This window comes from Furipterus horrens, unplaced genomic scaffold (genome assembly GCF_987537825.1).
Source record: "Furipterus horrens unplaced genomic scaffold, mFurHor1.1.pri manual_scaffold_4, whole genome shotgun sequence".
Taxonomy (NCBI): Eukaryota; Metazoa; Chordata; class Mammalia; order Chiroptera; family Furipteridae; genus Furipterus; species Furipterus horrens.
In genome coordinates, this window is record NW_028327174.1 from 4,139,078 (window position 1) to 4,160,060 (window position 20,983).

At 55.3% G+C, this 20,983-nt stretch overlaps 1 protein-coding gene across 1 annotated transcript; it reads left to right on the forward strand.

Annotated features, from left to right (window-relative positions):
* Positions 1–1,070: 1,070 nt before the first annotated feature.
* Positions 1,071–19,164, forward strand: A4GALT (alpha 1,4-galactosyltransferase (P1PK blood group)). Its single transcript, XM_090272306.1, has 4 exons — positions 1,071–1,136; positions 16,249–16,378; positions 16,801–16,887; positions 17,989–19,164. The coding sequence occupies exon 4, from the start codon at positions 18,035–18,037 to the stop codon at positions 19,094–19,096; it is 1,062 nt and encodes a 353-aa protein (XP_090128432.1). The 5' UTR covers positions 1,071–1,136; positions 16,249–16,378; positions 16,801–16,887; positions 17,989–18,034; the 3' UTR covers positions 19,097–19,164.
* Positions 19,165–20,983: the final 1,819 nt, after the last annotated feature.

A 20,983-nucleotide genomic window follows, 5' to 3' on the forward strand; every position in this document is an offset into this window, starting at 1 on the left:
CATCAGGGTAAAGAGCTGAGCGTGAGGCCGTAGCAGCGTTAGAGGTTGGGGAGGGGAGGGGGCCCACAGAGGAGAAAGAAGGGGTGGCCAGGGAGGAGGGAGAGGCAGTGTGGTGAGTAGAAAGCCCAAAACAAGATGGAGGTTCTTCAAAGAGGAGGAAACCAGCCGCCCAGACAGGTGCTGCTGTGGACATCAGTACGATGGGGATGGAGACTCAGCCTGCACCTGGTCACACCGACACACATCACTGGGGACCCCAACATAACAGACTTAGTGGGTTAGTGGGGTGGGGGCGGGGCAAGAGCTAGACCCTAGGGGTTTAAGGGAAACGGGCAGGAAGGAGCCTGCAGACAGGGTGGAGAGGCGACCCAGGCAGGACCTCGGCTACAAAGGAAAGGAGAAGGTGAGGCAGAGGCGTCATCAGAGGGGTTCTGTCTTCTCGCTTTAGTTTTAAGGCGGAAGAAGGAACAGCGTGTGAACTGGTGGGAAGGACAGGGGAGAGGGCAGAAGTGCTGCATGGGTGTTGGCTTGAAGGGCCGGCACCTTGAGGATGAGGGAGGAAGGGGGGCTCGGCCTGGCCCTGGTGGGAATTTCCTTCGGATTAATTCATTCAAAGGATCATTTGGGGACACCTACTGAGTGCCAGGCTGTGCCCGGGGTTGGGATGCGTGTCCCCATCTTCTCAGCGGCTGAGTGAGAGCACGGGCCAGAGGCGTGAGGACCGCACGGCGGCGCGCACTGGGCCCGGAGGAGAGTGAGCGGAGAGGCGCCGGTCGCAGCTGGGGGGCTGGAGGGAGGTTCATGAATACATTCTAGGGGGGCGGCATCAGGCAGGTCCGGGTTCAAATACTGACAGCCGCTCTGAGCAGCAGTTTTCTCATCTGTTGAAAGGGGGAAACGGGATTATACACCCACAGGGCAGGCGGCAGGCGGGCCCAGGAGCGCTCCATACCCGCTGGCCTGCGCGCTGGTGCCGGTCCAGCCCCAGCGCGCCGGGGACCCGGGCAGCGGGAACCCGGCAGGGGCGGTGGGCTGGGCGGGGCGGTGCTGACCACGCCCCGGGCCGGAGGGGCGGTGCTCCCGCCGGCCGGCTCACGGCGAGAGTCGGATGCCGCCCGCCGCCGCGGGAGCCGGAGGTAGGGGCAGCTCGGAGGGCGCGTGGGCTTGGGTTCGGGACGCGGGCCTGGGTGCGCCCCGGCCCGGGCGGGGAGGGGCGCTGCCAGGAGGCACGGGAAGGGCTTGGCCGCTGCTCGGGCCACCTGTTCCGGAGGGACATTTGAGTGTGCACCGACCGGGCGCGGCGGTCCCCGGCTGCAGCCTCCACCCCAAGTGCGCCCCGAAGTTGAGCGCGGCAGCTGGCCCGAGAGCCCCGGCCCTGTCCCGGAGGCACGCCCCGCCCCGAACCCCTCGAAACAGCCCCGCCCGGGCCGGGTACCGCGGTGGGAGAGCGAACGTGGGCGCGAGGAGCCCAGGTCCTAGCGTGGGCCCCGCCCGCCCCCACGGCGACCTTGGGCGCGTCGCGCCGCGCAGTCTGGGGGCGCGGAACGTCCCGGGAGGCCTGGCCGCCCGGCGGTGCTCGCCCCTGGCGCTGGAGTGAGTGCAGCTGGGGAGAGCGGTGGGGAGCGGCCGGGGCAGGAGATGCTGAGGCTCTGGACGCGCGGGGACGGGGACGGGCCCTCCAGGTGGAGGGGACGGCCTGGGTGAGAGCTGGCTGGGAAGTGGGGAAGTCGGGGCTCGGCGCTCCCTCTCGGGATCCGGATCCGCAGGCGACCCCGCCTTCCGGCGTGCTGCCCTCCCTCCCTCGCCTCCAGATGGGAAAGATCGAGCGAATTAGGAGCTGGGATGTGCGCGGGGAGGTCCGGCCCCCGAGCGCGCTCCCCTTCCCTGCTCGGGGAGCGCCCTGGCCTGCGGTCCTCATCCGACACCTGGGGTGGAAGTTCCCACCGGCTTTCGAGACTTGGCTGAGCCTCTGGCTCTGAGGGTTAAAAGCCGTCTCCCCTGAGCCCACCCTCTCTCGGGAGGACATCTCCCCGTCTCCCTGAAATACTGGATGGTCGCTCCACACCCGCCCTAGGAGCCACCAAAAGCCGTTTATCCCGGGGCTCATGAACCACCCTGGAGGCCCTGGGGTGACCCAGTCCGGCCCTCCTGTTCCCTCCTCCAGTTGCCCGGAGGCTTCCCCTTTCTCATCTCCTCCCAAACTACCCTGCCCTGGGGTGACAGCGGGCCGCACGCTGGCGGGGACCGCACTCCGAGTTCCCATAGCCGAGTCCCCAGGTCAGGCCCAAATACAAAAGAAAGGGAGGGTCTGGGTGGAATCCTCGCTGTTGTTCATTTCCTCTTAAGCCTGAGGTGCCTGTCCCTGCTTGTCCGCCAGGTCAGCTCCTCAAGAAACAAACTCCAAAATGGAAATTCTTAACAACGTGTTCTGTTCCCTTGTACCAGCCGAAGCCGTCTAGCTGCCTAGGGTAGTGGGGCTGCCCCAGGTGCGTGTGCTGGCCCCGGGCCCCCGTGTGGCGGGCCGGGCCGCGGCTTTCACCTCACTCGGAGCGCGGGGGGATTGTGACCCACCACATCAGCCCCCGCCAGCAGCTCCCAAACCCACCCGGCCGGCCATGGGAGACCGCGACGCAGCAGGGCATGCAAGCCCCCCAAGGTCTGAGGTGGGAGCAGGGCCCGGCGGGAAGAGGTCATGCCGGGGCATTTGCGGCAAGACTGGAAGAAGGGGAGGATGAGAAAGGGAAGCTTGAAGTGTGGAAACAGCTCTTCCCCCTCACTTCCCCCTCCTGCCAGCTGCTGCCCCTCCAGCAGCCCCGAGGCTTCCTGAGGGTGGGGGAGATGGCCACCCAGGCTGCCCACTGTGCTCTCCGGAATGCACTTCCTCCTCCCAGGGCCCTTCCAGGTGCGGCCGGTCACAACTCCCTCGTTTCCCCGGGGCGAGGAATCTTGCCTGGAGCCAGGTGCCCGCCCACCACCACCTTGGTGTTCCTTGAATGTTGCTTGAAGGAATTAACTAAGGAAAGGAGAGGGGAATTCCATATTCGCACCACTTGGAGATGACGATTGTTAAAATGTGCCCTTTTTGCCAGGCTTTTAAAACGCATTTTTACATTTTTGAATATCTTGGCTATGTAAATGTTTCAAATTCCTCACCTCTTTCAACATTGTTTATATTTTTCAGGCTTACATACTGTCACATTACATTCGGTTAATGGCTCTCATTTGACAGGTTTTTTTATGTTTGGTGCTTTTAGCTAATGATACATTGAATGTATACATGAATTAATATGTTGCTGGGTGTTTCTTGGTAGTTGGTGCGTATGAGCCTCTGGAAGGGCTGCGCCTGGAGCCGGCTGGCTCGCGCAGGGACCGCACACACTTCCTGGGGCTGTGAGTGCGTGTTTCTTGTTATTTCCTAGAAATGAAATTACTGGGTCAGAGATGGTGAATGACCAGGGTGTCTGTGTGTTTCTTCTCCACTTGTTTGTGCTCCTCAGTGAGGTACTTCCCTCTTGTCTCTTTGCGGCCAACGTCTCCCAGGGCATGGTTTACCTTTTTTTTATTTTTGCTGGTGCTGGTGTGTTTAAGGGGCATGACTTTAATTTTTATTTTACTTGATCTGTGTGTGCGTGCTTGTGTGTGCTTTTTTATAAGGGAGACGTTTATGAGCTGATGGGGTTCCGGGGAAGAGCCAGCAGAGGAATCGGTTGAGAAGGAGGGGCAGGTCCATAGACTGAGGCCCCAGAAGATGCAGATGGGGGAGGAGCCTGGCCCTGGCCCACTGGGACCTGAGCTGGTGAGGACAGGAATGAGAGGGAGCGGCTGGGAGGGCACCCTGGGAATTGGCTCTGACCTTCCCTAGGGAGGGAGGCGGGAAAGCATCGGTGGATAGAGAGGGTTCTGCACCCGACTTTCCCGGCTCCCTGCGCCGTTTGCTGGCCTAGTCCCCTTGCGTCCCCTGCTTTCCTCGGAAGTCACAGGTGTTCTCGCCCTTTTGACAGGTTCCCTGGTTCTGGGTCCGTCAGCTGATGAGTGGCAGGGCTCTGGCCCTCCTGGCTTCTCTGGGGCGCCAACTGTACACCCTTGAGAATGCTCCGCCGTGGGGCTTCCATTTCTAATGGATTTCGGGAAGTGGTGCCCATCTTACCTGGTCTGGAACGCGCTGAGCCTGTTCCTTCCTCTCCCGTCTGCCTCTCTTTGTCTTCTCTCCGGACAGACTCTGGGGGGTCCCGAAGCTCCCAGCAGGGGCGGCGTTCACCACAGGCCTAGGAGAGCCCTTTCCTCGCCAGCCTGCGTCCGCACACCCTCCCTGGTGCCCGAACCCTCGCCCACCAGCAGCTGACCCCAGAGCAGAGCTCCTGGGTGGCTGCCTGTGCAAAGTCTGAGCTGGTGAACAAGGGTGGGGGCAGGCACAGGAGAGTGAGACAGGAGAAGTGGCCCCCCCACTCCGTGAGCAGGTTGGATTTGAAAGAGCAGGAGCCATTGGCCGGGATGGAGGGCTCCATGCAGGCACAGAGCCCAGGAAGGTCCCCCCAACGCCCCGGCTGCCTCTGGGCTTCATTGGCTCCCTCCAAGGTCTCCAAGGCAACCCCGAGTGGAGGGCGGGTTGCAGGTTGCGTCAGCTGAGCCCGTACTGGGTGCCGGACTCTTCGTTACCTGATCTTACTGCAGCCGTGCGCACGCCCTGTACTGTTCTTCCTATTTTATAGATGGGGAAACTAAGGCTCAGAGTCCACTCCTCTCTTTGTCACAGTGAGTCTTGGACGCCTAGTCCCAGGGGAGCTAGGCTGGGCCACAGGCAGGCCCCCTTCCCCTGGCCCAGGGTGTCTGAAGCCCTGCTGTGCCTCGGGACTGTGGGGACAAATCAGGTAGGTTATTGCGTGGGAACAGCTCTGACAGGGGCGCTGCCCAGTGAGCCCTTAGGAAATACACCCCATTGTTAGGGGATCACGAAGCTCCAAGCCCGGAGGACAGCTCTCCTGGGAGGTTAACTTAGCCACCTGCCTCACCTGCCTCCCTCCCCCGCTCCCCGATGAACAGGCGGGAAGGTGGGCACTTCCTGACACTGGAGAACGTGGACTCTTTAACTTCTCTGGAAACAAGTTAGTGATCTGCATCCAAACCTTTGACTCTCAGACACAGCCCTGTAGAAGTGGTGAAGGATGTGCCCGAAGGAGAGGTGCGTGCTGAGATGCCGACCGCCGTGTGGCCTGTGAAAAGCAAAAGTCGGGGTGCGCGCGTCCCGTAGTCCAGCCGGGAGTGGGGGCGGCGAGGCCTGGGGCCGCCCGTGGCAGGAGCAGGGAAGCCCTGGGAAGAGGGTGCGGAGCCGGGCGCGCTGACATCACGTGAGGGGCCAGGCACCTATGCTCACGCAGCTTTTTTCTGGTCTAACTTACACGCGTCACCCCCATACAGCTTGGTGAGTTTTACGGAATGTTCACAACTGCCCCTCTACCCTCTAGTTTTAGAACATGGGCCGGCAGATTTCTAAAGGAAAAATAAAGCAAGATGTAGGACAGCGTGTGTACGAGGGTATCCTGTGTGTGTCCTGCACGTAAACCCGGCCGCCTGGGATCGGAGGCAAACCAGAGAGAATATACCAAAGGCCACAGGGAGACCGGCTGTCACATGTCCCTTCCTGCCGTCTTTAGTGGCTCCACGCTGTCTTCAAGATAAAGAGCAAAGCAGGAGGTGGCACCCGGCAGGGTGGTGACTGGACCCCCTCTATGCACGCACGCGCACACACATGCAACCTACATTAAGTAAAACTGGGCGCAGGCAGCCCGAGCAGCTGTGGCCCCGCCATCGGCTAAAGGTTGCTGTATTCACGTTGAGCAAATACACAGGCAATACTCCGAGGGATAAAGGCAGCAAAAATCACCCATTACTGTCACAGCCAGGAATAAAACTGTCATCGCCTTCAGTGGAGTCTTGGCAAATGGCAACTCTCCGTACCTGTTATGGTTAGGAGGTGGCTGGACGGGGGAGGGGGAGGGACAGCTGGGGAAGAGGGGTGGCGTACTGCGGAAGCTCAGAACTCCTAGAACCTGGCGGCTGTAGCCTAGAGGAGAGTTGGTGTTTCTTTTCCCCGTGCCACTCAGTCATCGAGCACGTCTGGTCTGGTGCGCCTGTTGTGGGCCAGCCCCCCCCCAGCCTCAGGCAGGGGGAGCAGCACCTGGCTCAGCCTCCGCTTCCTCCGCTCCCAGTTCACTCCAAGGCCAAGCTCACCCTGGTCATTCCCCCCAGGACTCACCCCAGGGGCTCTGAGGGTCTGCCCATGGTAAAGCCCAGGGTTTGGGGGGAGTGGTGCTCACACCCGTTTCGAAGGAGCCACAAACTCCTCCTGTGTGTCAGCGTGTGCAGTACTGGGGATGCGGTCCACAGCACAGAGTGTGTCAAAATCCAGGCGGCTTCCTGGAGGTGATTGCCCTGCTCGTGTAGATCAGGAGAGACTCATGGAGAAGGAGGGTCTGAGACTTGTGGGCAGGCAGTCCTGGGTGCAAACCCTGCCTCCCACAAGGGATGAGCCAAGCAGCGGCAGGAAGGTCCCTTGTTGTCTCGTTTATAAAATGGGTCTGTAGTGGCAGATGTGAAGACCCAATAAGGTAAGGCTGGCAGGGCTGCCTGCCACGTGGTGTGTTCTTGGCAAATGGCAAGCTCTTCTCTACTGCGGTTAGGAAGTTCCTGGGCAGAGGCGGGGTGGGGGGAGGATATTTTGGGAAAAGGAAAGAGCTTATTGCAGAAACCTGGAATTCCCAGCAGCCCAGCAGAGGTCAGCGTGGCCGGTCTGGAAGCTGGGGGCCGGGGCTGAGGGGTGGTGCCCACAAGGCCTCAGTGTTGTGGGGATGTGGGAGCCTCCCTGGCTGAGGAAGGAAGCCAGGGATGAGGCTGGCGTGGTGGGTCCCCAGACAGACAGACAGAAGGAGAGACCTGAGTGCTGTGGGGTGAAGGCTGACTGGAGAGGTGTTGGGGAAATTTGTCCGAAGAGAGGTCCTCCCCACCCCCTGCCCTCCGCCTCCCTCTGTCCCGGGCTCTCACAGTGGCGTCCTAACTGCTTTCTGTTGCCACGTGTCCCTAATGGTTCAGTCACACAATAGTCCTTTCCTCCTCAAAATCTCTTAGTGGCACCCCCTCCCAATGGGAGAGACAAGTCCTTCCGGTGGCCCTCAAGGCCCCCCTGGCCCGACCTCTCCATTATCTCTCTGACTTCCTCCCCTGCATCCCCTCCCCTGCCTGCTTCCCCTGCTATTCCAGCAACCCCTCAGGCATGTGGCCCCAGGGCCTTTGCACTCACACTCTCCCACACCGACCCCTCATGGTTTGCACAAATACCAGCCTTTCAGAGAGGCCAGTTCTAACTTATGTATAAAGTCACATGCGCGCACCCGTCCTCCCAGCCCAGTCTCCCTGCTGCATTTCTCCCTAGCACGTTCCACCCCCTAAAGTATTTATTCCTTTACCTGTTTATTTTCTCTCCTACTACAATGTCACCTCCATCAGTGAAGCCAAAGACTCTGCTTTGTTCACTGCTGTGTGTATCTCCAGACCTTGGAGTGGGGCCTAGCGCGTAGTAGGTGCTTAAGCATTCATTGAATGAATGATCGAGGTGCTGGGTGCGTTGCCAAAGGCTGACTGGTTTCTTCCCACGATGACTTTGTATCAGGTTGAGCAAGAACTTTCTTATTCATGTGTTGTCCCTCTGGCCTCCTCATCTACTGCTCTTGGCCTGGCACCAAAGACCCTGAGATGCCCTCTCATGAGGCCAGTGGTGACTGTCCTGATGGACTGCACAGAACTGGTGCCAGAGAGACCAGATGAGGAAGGCCTTTCTAGAAAGTCCCTTAGACATTCTCCTTTCCAATTCTCCTTTCCTCAAATTGAGGCTCAGAATCGGTGGCAGGAGGGATAGAAACCAGGCCCCTTACTCAGGCAGTATCCAGTTAGCAAAGATGGAAAAAAATAAGAACACCCCCTACTGGCAATGCTGTGTGTGTGGGTTTGGGGGAGGGGGGCGGCACTCTCTTTTGCTGCCAATTATTTTTTATCTTTATTACCATAAGAAAAGGAAAAAATGGGGCAACGTGGGAACTTTCTTCCAAGGAGCATGAACTCAGGACTCGTAATTCAGGCCAGAATTTCTAGATGCCCCTGTGAACTCCGGGCACAGCAAGTGACCGGGACTGAAAGCTGGGCCACACTTGTCCCCAGGTACTCCAGGAGGCCCTGGCCTGCGTGTTCAGGGGCCCAGAGAGCAAGTATGTGGGAGTCCGGACTCATGGCGACTTGCTGCTCCTGAACTCAGCCTAAAGCTCAGGGAGGGTGACTTCATTTTGACCCCGAGAAGCCCACCCCAGGCAACCTGACCTTCAGTCCAGCCTCCAGGGCAGAGCGGGCGTGACCATGGGGGAGGGGGTCTGAGGCTTGGAGGTGCGTATCCTGCCTCCCAGTTACTAGCCATGCAGCGCTGGGAAGGTTGGGAAGGTCCCCTGTCCTCTCTCGGGACTGGTGAATACTCAGGTATTTTCATACAAAGAGTCCAAGGCATGTGACCTTATTCTGTCCCCTCAGATGGTGAAACAGGACACACTAACAGTTGTCATCTACATCGCTCATGGTTTAGTTTGCAAATGGCACTCCTGGGCAGTGACCATGTTTGATCCTAGCTTTGGGGTGCAACGGAGGGATCATTTACTTATTCATTCAATAAACATGCAAGTGCTAGGGTCTGTGCTGACCACAGGGGACTCCACAGTGTGTGAAACCGCCTTGGTCCCTGCCAGCGGACATTGTTTTCCGCGGTGTCATTGTGTCATTGCTGTTTAATCTGTCCCTTCAGGAAAGACCTTCAGGGTGGTTTCTAATCGCTTGCAACTGCAAACAAATCCGACCTGTACAAAGGTCACTTTTCTGTAGAGTAAGGTTATGGAGGGGGGTGGCAGCATGAAAGGTAAATGCAAATGTGACTCTGATAGATGAGGGTCACTTGCCCGTCACTGGAGCGTGCAGACCAGCACTGTGTGAGGTCCTGCTCCCCAGGAGCCTCAGTTCTGGCGCCTGGCCCATCTGGCAGGTGAGAGATGCTATCTGAGGGTCCGTTTGCATTTCTCTTCCTCACCCGAAGATCCTCAGTCAGTCTTGCTTCCAAGGGAGGCGAAGGCCTGTCTTTGGCAGGTGCAGTTTGGACTTTCCGGCTGGTATTTGGGGGGGGGGGGGGGGGGGCATGGAGAAGTTTGCTTCTTCAAGGAATCAAGTTTATTCGGGTTTTCTTTTATGGCTTCTAGGTTTCATACATAATTCAGAATTACCAACACTAAAGTTATAAAGGAATTCCCCCATGTTTTGTCCTAAACTTTTATGGGCTTTATTTTACCTTGGGAGTTCATCCTGGGGCATGTTCTGAGCTATGAACTCAGCTTGCTCTTTTTCTCTCTAGAGGCTACTCCAGTTGCCCGACCCTGGAGTAAAAGATCCGTCTGCTTTGCTGGCTGTGCAAGTATGTACCATATTCTGTGATCTCTGTTCTGTTGCCCCACTGAGCCTTTCCTATGACCATGTTGTTTTAATTCTTGAAGCTATAGGATGTTTTACAATCTAGAAGTCCAGTCCTTCCCCTTCTGTTCCTCCTCCTCAGGGTGTTCTTGTTGGTTCTCTCGCGTTCACTTTTCTCTGTGAACATTGGAATCAATTCGTCACGTTCCAGGATCACATACAATTTATAAGTGGGTTTTGAGAAAATGGACATATTTCCGTGGCTGAGTCTTCTATCCAAGAACAGGGTTTGTCTTTCCATGTATTCAAGTTTATTTTATGTTCTTCAGGGACTTGACATATTTGCTCATGTAGATTTTGAACATCTTTTGTTTAGTTGAACCTTAAGTAGTGTGGTGGTTGGGTCTTCTCATTCGGGATGTCTTCTGCTTCTGTTTGTTGTTTGAAGTGTGTGTGTTGTGTGCGTGCCCGGCTGCTTTCCGATATTCTGTTATTATTTGTAGTTTTTCGGTAGTCTCTCTTGACTTGTCTAGGTATACAGTAGTATTTTGTGAAAATACCAATATAGTTTTTTTTGTTGTTGTTTGTTTTAAATTTATTTATGTATTTGTTTTATTTATTTTATTTTATTTTTTTAGAGCGAGGGGAAAGGAGAAAGAGGGAGAGAAACATCACTGTGTGGTTGCCTCTCACTCGCGGCCCCATCTGGGGACCTGATGTACAACCTTTAATGTGCCCTGACTGGGAATCGAACCAGTGACACTTGGCTCACAGGCCGATACTCAATCCACTGAGCTACAAGCAGCCAGGCAAAATACCAATAGTTTAAATGATTTATATTCTTTTTTTTTATATATATATATACCTCTAATTTCTTTCTCTTGTCAGATTGCTTTGATGAGTACCTCTAGTACTAGTGATGGGGAAGGGCACCTTTGTCTAGACAATCAATCTCTTCCAGGAATGGTCTTGATTTGCCATATTTGTCTAGAAATTATTTTTTTCGGGTTTTAAATTTTATTTGCAAGTACTATATTATGATTAAAATTTTTTCTTCTCATTCTTTGGTTACTTTCCCATTTGGTGTTCCTTAGTTTGCTTTCCTCCCCATCCCTTGTTTTCTTAATTAGGTTAATGGTGGTTTATATATTTTATTGAATTTTATTCCTAAAGAGCCAGCTTTTTGCCTTATATTTCTTAGCTCTATGGCTTATCTGTTTTCTAATTTATTTCTGCTGTAATTTTTATTAATTCTTCCCTTATTTTTTCTGTTTATTTGATGGTTCTTATAGATTAAGATTCATGGTGTTTTGATTATGGTTATTTAATGGCGATCCTACAAGTTCAGTTTGTATTTCCCTTTTGATTCAAAAATTGTCCAAGAGAGTTTGTTTTATTCAATTTCCAGAATTTTAAGTTAACTTCTAGTTATTGTGCCTTGTGATCATAAAATATCTGTATTTTTCATACTTTTGGGTGTTCTGGAGGTTTTTCAGTTTTCATGAGTGTTCTATCAGCTCTTGAAAAGAAAGTGCATTATCTATTATTAACATAGAGAGTTTGATATATCGTAGGACCTTACTGGTTGATTATTTTATTTAGTTCTTCTAAATTCATATTTATGTTTCATCTGCTTAATGTTTCTCGGGCTGAGAGGTGAATTAAAATGTCTTATTAGTGTGTTTCAGTCTATTTATCCTAATATCCCTGTAATTTCTTCTTCCTGAAAATTGCTGCATTGATATTTGGTGCCTGGTGGATTACACCATTTAGCGTAATAAATGTCCCTTCTTTTGCTGGTTTAGTGACGTTTGGCTTGAATCCCCATTGTCTGACGTTAAGAGTGTGGCCCCAGCCTGGTTTTGTCTGTATTTGTCCTTCTACCTTTGCGCATTTGCTGACTTTTAACCATTTGAAGTCACTGTGTTTGACGCATGTCTTTTGAATGCAGGATAGGGTTTTGCTTGAGATCTAAAGTTAAAAAAAAAAAAATTTTTAAGATCAGTGACTTAAACCTCTTTATTGATTCATGGCAGATGTCTTTGCTCTCCTTTCGGTCACACTGTGTGTGTGGCTACGTATCCATGTCTTTGTGCATGTGGGAAGGCTATATTCTCTATTCTTTCACTGTGGTCAGTTTTCTTCACTTTTTACAAATGCTGTGGCCCTTTTGACATTTGGGAAAGCTTGTATCTTTGTTCTAGTGCTTACATGTCCATTTATGTCTCTGTAAAATATTTCCAGTATCTGTTGTTTCTGTTCTGTGAACAATAAATCTAATTTGTTTCGCCTCCTCCCCCCTCCTGTCTCTGTCTCTGTCCCCGCCCCACCTTAGCTGAGACTGTACTGAGCGATTGTAAGGGGTTTGTTTGTTTGTGTTTTCATTCTGACACCTCCGGGAACCCCCGGTCCCCTAGTGTTCCTGACAGTGGGCATTGCTTGCCTGGGCAGTGGTCTGAGAACCTGGAGAAGAGGTGGTGCCAGCGTGGGAGAGAGTTCTGGAGACAGTCTGAAGCACCCTGTCAAGACAAGCTGCATCACCCATGCCCGATGGTCCAGGAGATGCTCCTGTGGGAAAACTCGAGGGTCAGTGACCCTGAGTTGAAGTCATTCAGAAGAATCGGCTTTTGTTGGTTTTGTTGAATCCTGACCTGAGGACAGGAGGCGGGGAGAGGGGAAAAGAGAGAGAAAGAGAAGCATAAATGCCCAAGAGGTCTGCTGCATGGGCAACAGCAGACCCTCCATATCACCCTGCCCAGGCTCTGTAGCTTCAGCTTCACTGGAGAGGACACTCCAGCGTCATCGCAAGATGTCGATTCAACACGGGAGGAGACAGATACCGTGTCACTCCCGAGTCGGACTGCACAGCCATTCTCTGCGGTGCAGATAGACTCTTAAGAAGCTACACCATCGTCTCTCGAGACGGACGGCTGCCGCCGACGCCGAAATGCCCAAGAGAAACATCAGTTGCCCCCCGTATGCACCCAACCTCGCCCCAAACAGGGTTGATCGGGGATCGAACTGGCAACCTTTGAGTGCCTGGGGTGACACTCCCAACCAAATGAGCAATGTGGCCAGAGCAGAATCGTTTTTTGTTTTTAAGATTTTATTTATTTATAGAGAGGAGACAGGAGAGAGAACGAGAGGGAGAGAAACATCGGTTGGCTGCCTCTCGCACGCTCCCAACCGGGGACCTGGCCCGCAGCCCAGGCCTGTGCCCTGACTGGGAACGGAGTCCGGGACCTTTCAGTTCACAGGCCGGCGCTCAGTCCACGGAGCCACACCAGCCGGGGCAGAGGCGGCTTTTAATGGTGACGATGTTTCAGGAACACCTTACCCGATTAATTTCACTCACTTTTCTCCTTAGGTCTGCACAGAAGTGACAGGTGATTTAGAAATCCGACTAAACAATTGTTTCAAAATAAAAATTCTACAGAATAAGAAAGCAACGTGACACTGTTTCATGGGCAGCATTTTTTATTTTGAGTGGTATATAACATAATCATGCACCCATATAACAATTCCTCTCATTAGTCAACAAAATAGGGTAGTGTTTCCCTTCTTATCGCTCACCTGTGTCCTTGAAATATGCTTAATCTTTTAGCAATTAAAGACAGGCAGACGCTAGACTTCTTCCACCTTCTCCGCCTTCCCTGCCAACTTTTTTCTCACTTTAATCTCTATTATTTCTCACTCTACTCTGTATACAGTCTCTTCTCTTATCGTTTTTGTAGTTCGGTCTTCACTTCTGAAATATGTTACTCTTTTTCTTTTGTTTCTTTCCTGAGACCTGTCGGTTCTCACAGGTTGTCCTCACGTCTTGCCGTCACTTTGTCTGTCCCGTTCTCCGGTGCCTGTATTTCTGCCCTTGGGTCTTCCGGTTGAAATTGCTTTTTCGAGTTGTTTTGTTTTTGTTGTTGTTGTTTTTAATTCATGCTGTAATTATGGATTCAAATTTTTTATTTTATATTTCACATTTTATTTTACTTTTGATTTTAGAGAGTGGGGAAGGGAGAGAGAAGGAGAGGGCAGGAAACGTGGATGTGAGAAACGTCAATTGGTTGCCTTCTGTACGTGACCCGTCTGGGAACGGAACCCGCAACCCTGGCACGTGCCCTGATCGGGAATTGAACTGGTGACCTTTCACTTTGTTGGGATGACACCCAACCCACTGAGCCACACCGGCCGGGGCTGGATTAGAATTTTTATTGGTTGTGTGCCAGTATCTGTGTAGTAAGTTTTCTTTATACATAAGATAACATTAGTGTTCCTTTTCCATTCTTGTAGAGTCTTTCGATGGATGCTGTGTTTATGCCCTTAACAAGTGTTTTGCATTGGATGAATTTTCCTGCACCAGCCATTAGCAGGCAGTTTTGAAAACTGGGAGAGGCCAGGATGGTCCTCTAGCTTTCTCTGCTGAAAGGCTCCCTCCTTTGCTCTTCTGGGGATGACTGTCCTTTAAATTCTGGCCCTTCTGGATCCAGTCTTCTTCCGCCTCTCAGAACCCAGCCTAGGTCAAGAGGCAGCCTACCTCCAGCTGTGAGCCCCGCTGGTTCAGCCATATCGTCCCTGCAGAGGGACAGGAGGGACTCCCTGAGCTGCCCCCGTTGGAGGCCCACGTTTCCACGCAGGTTCCACCCTCACTGCTGCGTGACCTTAGCTGAGTCCCTTTCCTTCTCTGGGCCTCTGTGTCCCCAGTGGAACATCGAAAGCACTGGCGTTCTGGGGGGCGCGCGGTCAGCCCCAGCCTGGCAGCGGGGTTCAGTAGGGATCGGGTCCGACCATCACTGTGACTCAGTTCTGTCTGGGTCACGGTCAGCTAGTGCTGGGCTGGACACCAGAGCCCAGAGAGGATTGGGGGTGGAGGGTCCCACTGCAGGCGCGGAGGTGGCTGTGGGTCATGAAGCGGTGACAGGCACCAGGTAGGGCAGCCTTTGCCAGGCTCTGGCCCCTGGGTCCTGGTGCCGATGCTCCTGTGCTGGGGCCTGCAGGCCTGATGCGGAGGGCCAGGTGAGCAGGGGTCTGGTCGGGCCCGTAGCCCTTTTTCCCTACCAGCCGGCACTTCTCACTCTCACTCCCTGCCTGAGAGTGACGGGAGCCACGGGAGGGCTTCGGGCAGGGGTGGCTCCACAGTTAACGTGCTTCCTGGAAATATCTCCCCAGTGCAGGGCTGGGAAGCAGGAGAAGGTGGTGGCAGTAATGTGCCAGCCTTGTTAAACATGGGCACCACTTGGGCCCCAGTCGTGAGGCCCATCAAGGGACCAGGAGCATGCTTTAGGCCTGAGGTCACACAGGGATTGGGCTGTGGCCAGCTTGGCCCATACACAGTTTCTATTCCTGGGTCTTGGGCTCCGGCACCAAATACGGTGCTGCCTGCGTCTGGCACCTTCATCCATGGCAGGCGTGGCTCAAGGGGCACATCCTGCCTCCCCAACAGGCCCAGACCATGCCCCACACCATGGCAGAGCCACGTCACCCTGTGCCACCGGGCCCCCCGAGAGCCAGGACCTCGCTCCATCCAATGGTGTGTCTGCCCACTCAGTACAGTTCACATTGGGTCAAGAGTACTCAGGCCAGAATCGTCTCTCTCCCTGAGGGGAAAACCAGGACGGGGAACACAGGGTTCTTGATTTACATCAGGGCTCTCGCATGCAGGACCCGGTGAGGGTGATCCAGGCAGCTCATGCGACCTCTGACACCCAGTTTTCTCACTCGTGTTCACTGGTCCATTTGGTCACTCATTGATTTGCTAACTCACTGACTCACTCATTAATTCACTCATCGATCATTCACTGACTCGCTCACTCCTGGATTGCTCCATCCGCTCCCTTGTTCCTCACTTACACACAGTCACTCCCTCAGTATTAACTGCACGCGGAGGGCCAGGCATACCCCGGATGCCGAACAAAACATAGGAAACACAGAACACAAAAATGTACCCGTCCCCACGGGGTTATGTTCCAAATAAAAAACACAAACAAGTACAAAAATGTACAGTATGTTACAATAAAGGAGGAAGCTACGAAGTGATGGGGAAGTCGAAATTTTAGGAGAGATAGGGAGGGCCCCGGGGGAGGAGGATTTTTGAGTGAAGGCCAGAGGACGGTGAGAGAATGAGCAAAGGGAACAGTGTTCCAAGCAGAAGGAACAGCAGGCGCAAAGGCCCTACGGCGGTGGCATGGGGGTTGGGTTTGAGAAAGAGCAAGGAAGCCAGGTGTGGCCGGGGGAGAGAAGCGGGGCATGAGGTCAGGGGCTGGGGGACCTCCTACATCACTCAGGCCCTGAGCAGAGGAGTGACTCTCCCCCAGGCCACAGATAAAGACCTGCCACGTAGTTTCAGTGGCCCTCTGGCTGCCGAGCGTCTGAGTCAGTGGGAGAGTGAATGCATGGCACGGAGTGGCTTTCCTGTGTGCCTACTGTGTGCCGGGCACGGAGCCAGGCCCTGGGGAAAGAGGATGTGCCGCCCCGATGGCACTTAAGGAGGTTGTCTGGTCAACTCCCTTCTCGTCAAGGGTCACCTTCCCGGAAAGCTGCTTTCTCCAGATTCTGCTGACTAATCTGCTCCATTTCTGCCATCCTCCAGTATGTTAACCCTGTGTCTTTTTCAAACGGTGTCCGCACAGGCTGAGCGCTCCTCCAGGGCAGGGCTGTGCCTAACGGTCCCCTTCTTCCTATGGGGCCAAGAGAGTCCATGACCAGAGGAGCCCCCGCCCTCGGAGAGCTTGCAGCCCCCTCACTGCCTCTCACCGTCTTTTGCAGATGGATTTGCAGGCGCGGAGAGCCCGGTTCGTGCTGGCAGAGGAGGCTGGCTGCTGAGCCAGGGTGTGTCTGCAGGAGGCCTGCCAGGCTGCCCGGATCCCCACCTCGCTGCCATGGGCCGCCCAGGCTGGTCAGTTCCAGCCCTTGACATTGTCATGGTTCCCTGTCCCCCGTCCTTGGCCCCAGGGAGGGCTGGCCGCAGTTGCTCAAGTCCTAGGCTCCGGGCACCGCTCTCTGGCCGTGAGTCCCATCTGTCCTGGGAGTGTGGTTGTCCCCATGGCCCCCAGTCTGTGTCCGGCCCCCCACCCCCCACCCCCGCCCCACTTTCTGCCCAAGTTTCCTGGCCTCTAAAGGAGAAGTGATGCAACTTTCCCGCTCGGATTGCCGAGGGCCAGGGTGGGTGTGAACTTGGCACTGTGCACTTAGAAGGCACGGAATACATGGTGGCCGGGATTCTGTTGGTAATGAGCAGAGTCCGGGCCAACGTGCACTGACGCCCCTGGCGCCAGGCACGTGTGCACACTGGCTGCACTCCCTCTCTCTCCCAAGTAGGATGGGGCCGTGGTGAGAACGCAGGCTCTGGAGCCAGGTGGTCTGGGTTCAAATCCATGCCCTGCCACTTGCTGGTTGTGAGACTACGTAAGTTACCAGACTTCTGTGCCTCAGTTTTCTCACTTGTAAAATGGGGGTGATGATCGCCACCCAATAGGATAGCATAAAGGTTTAATGAGTTAATATATGTTAAATGCTGAGAAGGTCGCCTAGCATGTGCATCGTACATAGTATGTAGTATGTATTGAGTGAACGAATGAATGAATACAACTAGTGGGTTTGAGTGTCCCTGTCCCGCAGGTGGGAGGATTGAGGCTCAGAGCTGAGTGAGTGACTTGCCGCAGGTCTCACAGCTGCTGCAGGCGGACTTGAGGTCACCTGCATTCCAGGCTTCCACACAGCCCTACCCTTAGGGTTGGGGCCCAAGCCTATCGCACTCCTCCCGGCCATCAGCAGGGCACCCTGGATGTTTCTGGATACTGGCCAAGTGGGCGCCACCCGAGGAGAGTGAGGGTCCAAGGGTAGCAGCACCAGCGAAGGTCATGGGCTGTAGCCTAACGCCCCTGTCCCTTTCCCCTCCAGACCTGTGTCTCAGAAAAGCACAGCCCAGGGCAGGGGCTAGGGAAGCCTGGGGCCCGGGAGGGGTCAGCGTGTCTGTGCCAAGGACTTTGGGACCTGGCAAGCATCCCCACGTGCCTAGAGCTCCCCCGTCCTGCCTGTAAGCGAGCCGGCCTGCCAGTACCCGGGCCTGCCAGAGCCCCGGGGCTCCTCGGCAGTATGCCCTCCTGGACCAGCTCCAGGCCTGCCTTGTGGAGCCGAGGGGCATGTGTGCCGGGCCTGCCATTGCAGGCTGCCAACCTGGCATGCTGAGGGGGACAGGCATGGCCAGGCAGCGAGGCCTGTGTGCCCCGTGGCAAAGTCGTGACTTCTGATAACCCCTGCATGTGCCAGACCCTGCCCTGGGTCCCTGATGGCCACAGGCTATAGGTGGCGCTGGCTCGGTCCTTGGGAGCTCAGTCCATGGCCCACTGCTCCCCTTTTCCGGGTGAGGAGGGAGATGGGGCTCAGCAGCTGGCAGGCCCGTGGGCTCTGGACACCAGCGTTGGCTGCGGCTGCTGTGAGTAGGAAGCGTTCTCTTGGGCCAGGGATGCCAGCAGCCTGCCCGAATGCGCTGTTCATCTCTTGCAGACCAGCCAGTCCCTGCTGGAGGCGCCTGGTGTCATCCGGGGAGACCATGTCCTGGCCCCCGGACTGTCTGCTGTGGCTGCTCCGGGGCGCCCCGAGCCAGCGGGGCTGTACCCTGTTCATCATCAGCTTCAAGTTCATGTTTTTGGTCTCCATCATGATCTACTGGCACATTGTGGGGGAGCCCAGGAGCCAAGGACAATTCTCTAACCTACCTGTCAATGTCCCCTGCCCCCACTTGGCGCCCCGCACCCAGCTCCCCAGCCCCGCACCTCCGGGCAACATCTTCTTCCTGGAGACTTCAGACCGGACCAACCCCAACTTCCTGTTCATGTGCTCGGTGGAGTCGGCCGCCAGGGCCCATCCGGAGTCCCGGGTGATGGTCCTGATGAAGGGGCTGCCCCGTGGCAACGCCTCCCTGCCCCGGCACATGGGCCTCTCCCTCCTGGGCTGCTTCCCCAATGTCCAGATTCTCCCGCTGGACCTGGAGGAGCTGTTCCGGGGCACTCCGCTGGCGGACTGGTACGTGGCCACGCGGCGGCGGTGGGAGCCCTACCTGCTGCCTGTGCTGTCTGACGCCTCCAGGCTGGCGCTCATGTGGAAGTTTGGCGGCATCTACCTGGACACGGACTTCATTGTCCTCAAGAACCTGAGGAACCTGACGAACACGCTGGGCACCCAGTCCCGCTATGTCCTCAACGGTGCCTTCCTGGCCTTCGAGCGCCACCACGAGTTCATGGCGCTGTGCATGCGTGACTTCGTGGCCCACTACAACAGCTGGATCTGGGGCCACCAGGGCCCACAGCTGCTCACGCGCGTCTTCAAGAAGTGGTGCTCCATCCGCAGCTTGGGCGAGAGCCATGCCTGCAGAGGCGTCACGGCCCTGCCCTGCGAGGCCTTCTACCCCATCCCCTGGCAGAACTGGAAGAAGTACTTCGAGGACATCAGCCCTGAGGAGCTGCCCCGGCTACTCAACGGCACCTATGCCGTCCACGTGTGGAACAAGAAGAGCCAGGGCACGCGCCTCGAGGCCACGTCCAGGGCGCTGCTGGCCCAGCTGCACGCCCGCTACTGCCCCACGACGCACAAGGCCATGGAGATGTACTTGTGAGGGGCCCGCCAGCACCCAGCGTCCAGTCGGAGAGGGGCTCCCGGCTGCCCTTCTCAGGGGGGCGCGGTGAGAGGTGGTGAGCAGGGAACAGGTGGGCCGAGAGGTGTTATTGGAGGGCCTGCTGCAGGTCCTGGTCTCTGCTCCCTTCAAGCCAGGGTGAGGGAGGCTGGAGGGACACCGCGTGGGCCCATGTGCAGTCTCAGGGTGGAGGTGCAAGTGTGGGGGTGGGGCGTCCTGGGTCTGCTGGACCACACATGGAGGCTGTGAACATCAAAGCATCTCCCAGGCATTGCAGGGAAGCCAGGCCTTTTGGGGCTGAGATGCCCGTGATGGGAGCGGCCTCGGAGGATCCCAAGGAAAGGGGAGAGGAAGGCGGGCCCCCAGCTGAGGGGCAAGGAGGCCTCCGGGAGAACAGTGGGCAGACGCAGCCTCGTGAGCCCCGGGGTGGGGGCTGGCCCTTTCCCGGTTTTGGTTTCTCTCAGGCTGAGGCTGGTAGAGCTGGCCTGGGGAGCATTTGGGGGCAGGCCCTGCATCACCACCACCACCCCATTCCTCTTCCCACAGATGTTGCCAGGGTGACAGCTGCCCACTCTAGTGGCATGGGGTTGTGGAATATTTTTGCCCTAGGAAAAGCATTTTAAAGAAAACACTCCCACCCTGCTGGTAATAAACACAGGAAAATAATAAACATAACATCTAGTGCTTTGTGGCCGATGAAACACTCGCTCACACAGCCCTTTCAGCTCCACTGCAAATGGGAAGTGCTGTGGGGGTAGAGGTAACTTGCCTGAGATCGTGCCTGGATCAGAAGGTCTGGGCTAGAGGAAGATCAGCACCTGGAAGGGCGAGGCCCCCTCTGGCTGGGGCTGAGGAAGCCACCTCAGAGCTGGGCAGTCCAGCAGCAGGCCTCCCCTGCAGGACTGGGGGTGCTGCTCTTTGCCAGCAGAGGGGATGGTGTTGAGAAGCCTCTGGATTCTGCCTGCAGACACGTGGGCAGCCTGGTAAGGTGGTGAGCTCCCTGGCTCCAGGGGTATTCAAGAGCAGGTGATTTTTTTTTAATGTAGATAGTGGATTATACATCATTTATTTCTCCAGCCACAACATCATTTCACCTGTCTTATTTTTAATTTTTAGAATAAGCAGATTTTAGTTTAATAATACAAATTATATGCTTATATATTTAAACAAGGGAGATAACCTCTTAGGTCAAGCATTGTTTAATTAGTCATTTGGTCATCATATAACGAGCGTCTACTGTATGTCAACATACAGAGATGAAACACATGTCACTCCATCACCCTAAACTCTTCTATGGCTCCCTATTGCCTAGGGAACAAAGCCTACCTCCTGGGTCCAGCATTCAAGGCCCTTCATGCTCTGGTTCTGCCCCCCTCTCTAGCCTTGAGCCTTGCCCTCCGTTCATAGTAAATTGTGTGTGTGTGTGTATATATATTTAAAGATTTTATTAATTTTTTTTAGAGAGGGAAAAAAACATCGATGTGTGAGAGATACATGGATCAGTTGCCTCTTGTGCACCTCAGCTGGGGACCTGGCCTGCAACCCAGGCAAGTGCCCTGACCAGGAACCAAACCTGGACCCTTTGGTTCACAGGCCGGGGCTCAGTCCACTGAGGCACACCAGCCAGGGCCTAGACTGTATTTTCTTGACTCCCTTCCCCACCCCAGTGTCCACATGTTGATACTCTGTGCCTTTGCTGCTGCCGGCAGTGCCCTTCCCCACCATCTTCACCAGCAAACCCTTGTCCCTTCCCATAAGGCCGATGTCCCCTCAAGGAAGCCTTCCCAGATTGCCCCTCCCACAGCCCCACAGCTCCCAGGCATCCTCCATGATCGCTGGGCTCTTGTCCTGTCCCTCCAAACATCTCGA

Bases quoted from the DNA above. Each gene is read 5' to 3' on its own strand.
- A4GALT (XM_090272306.1), top strand. From the start codon at position 18,035: ATGTCCTGGCCCCCGGACTGTCTGCTGTGGCTGCTCCGGGGCGCCCCG.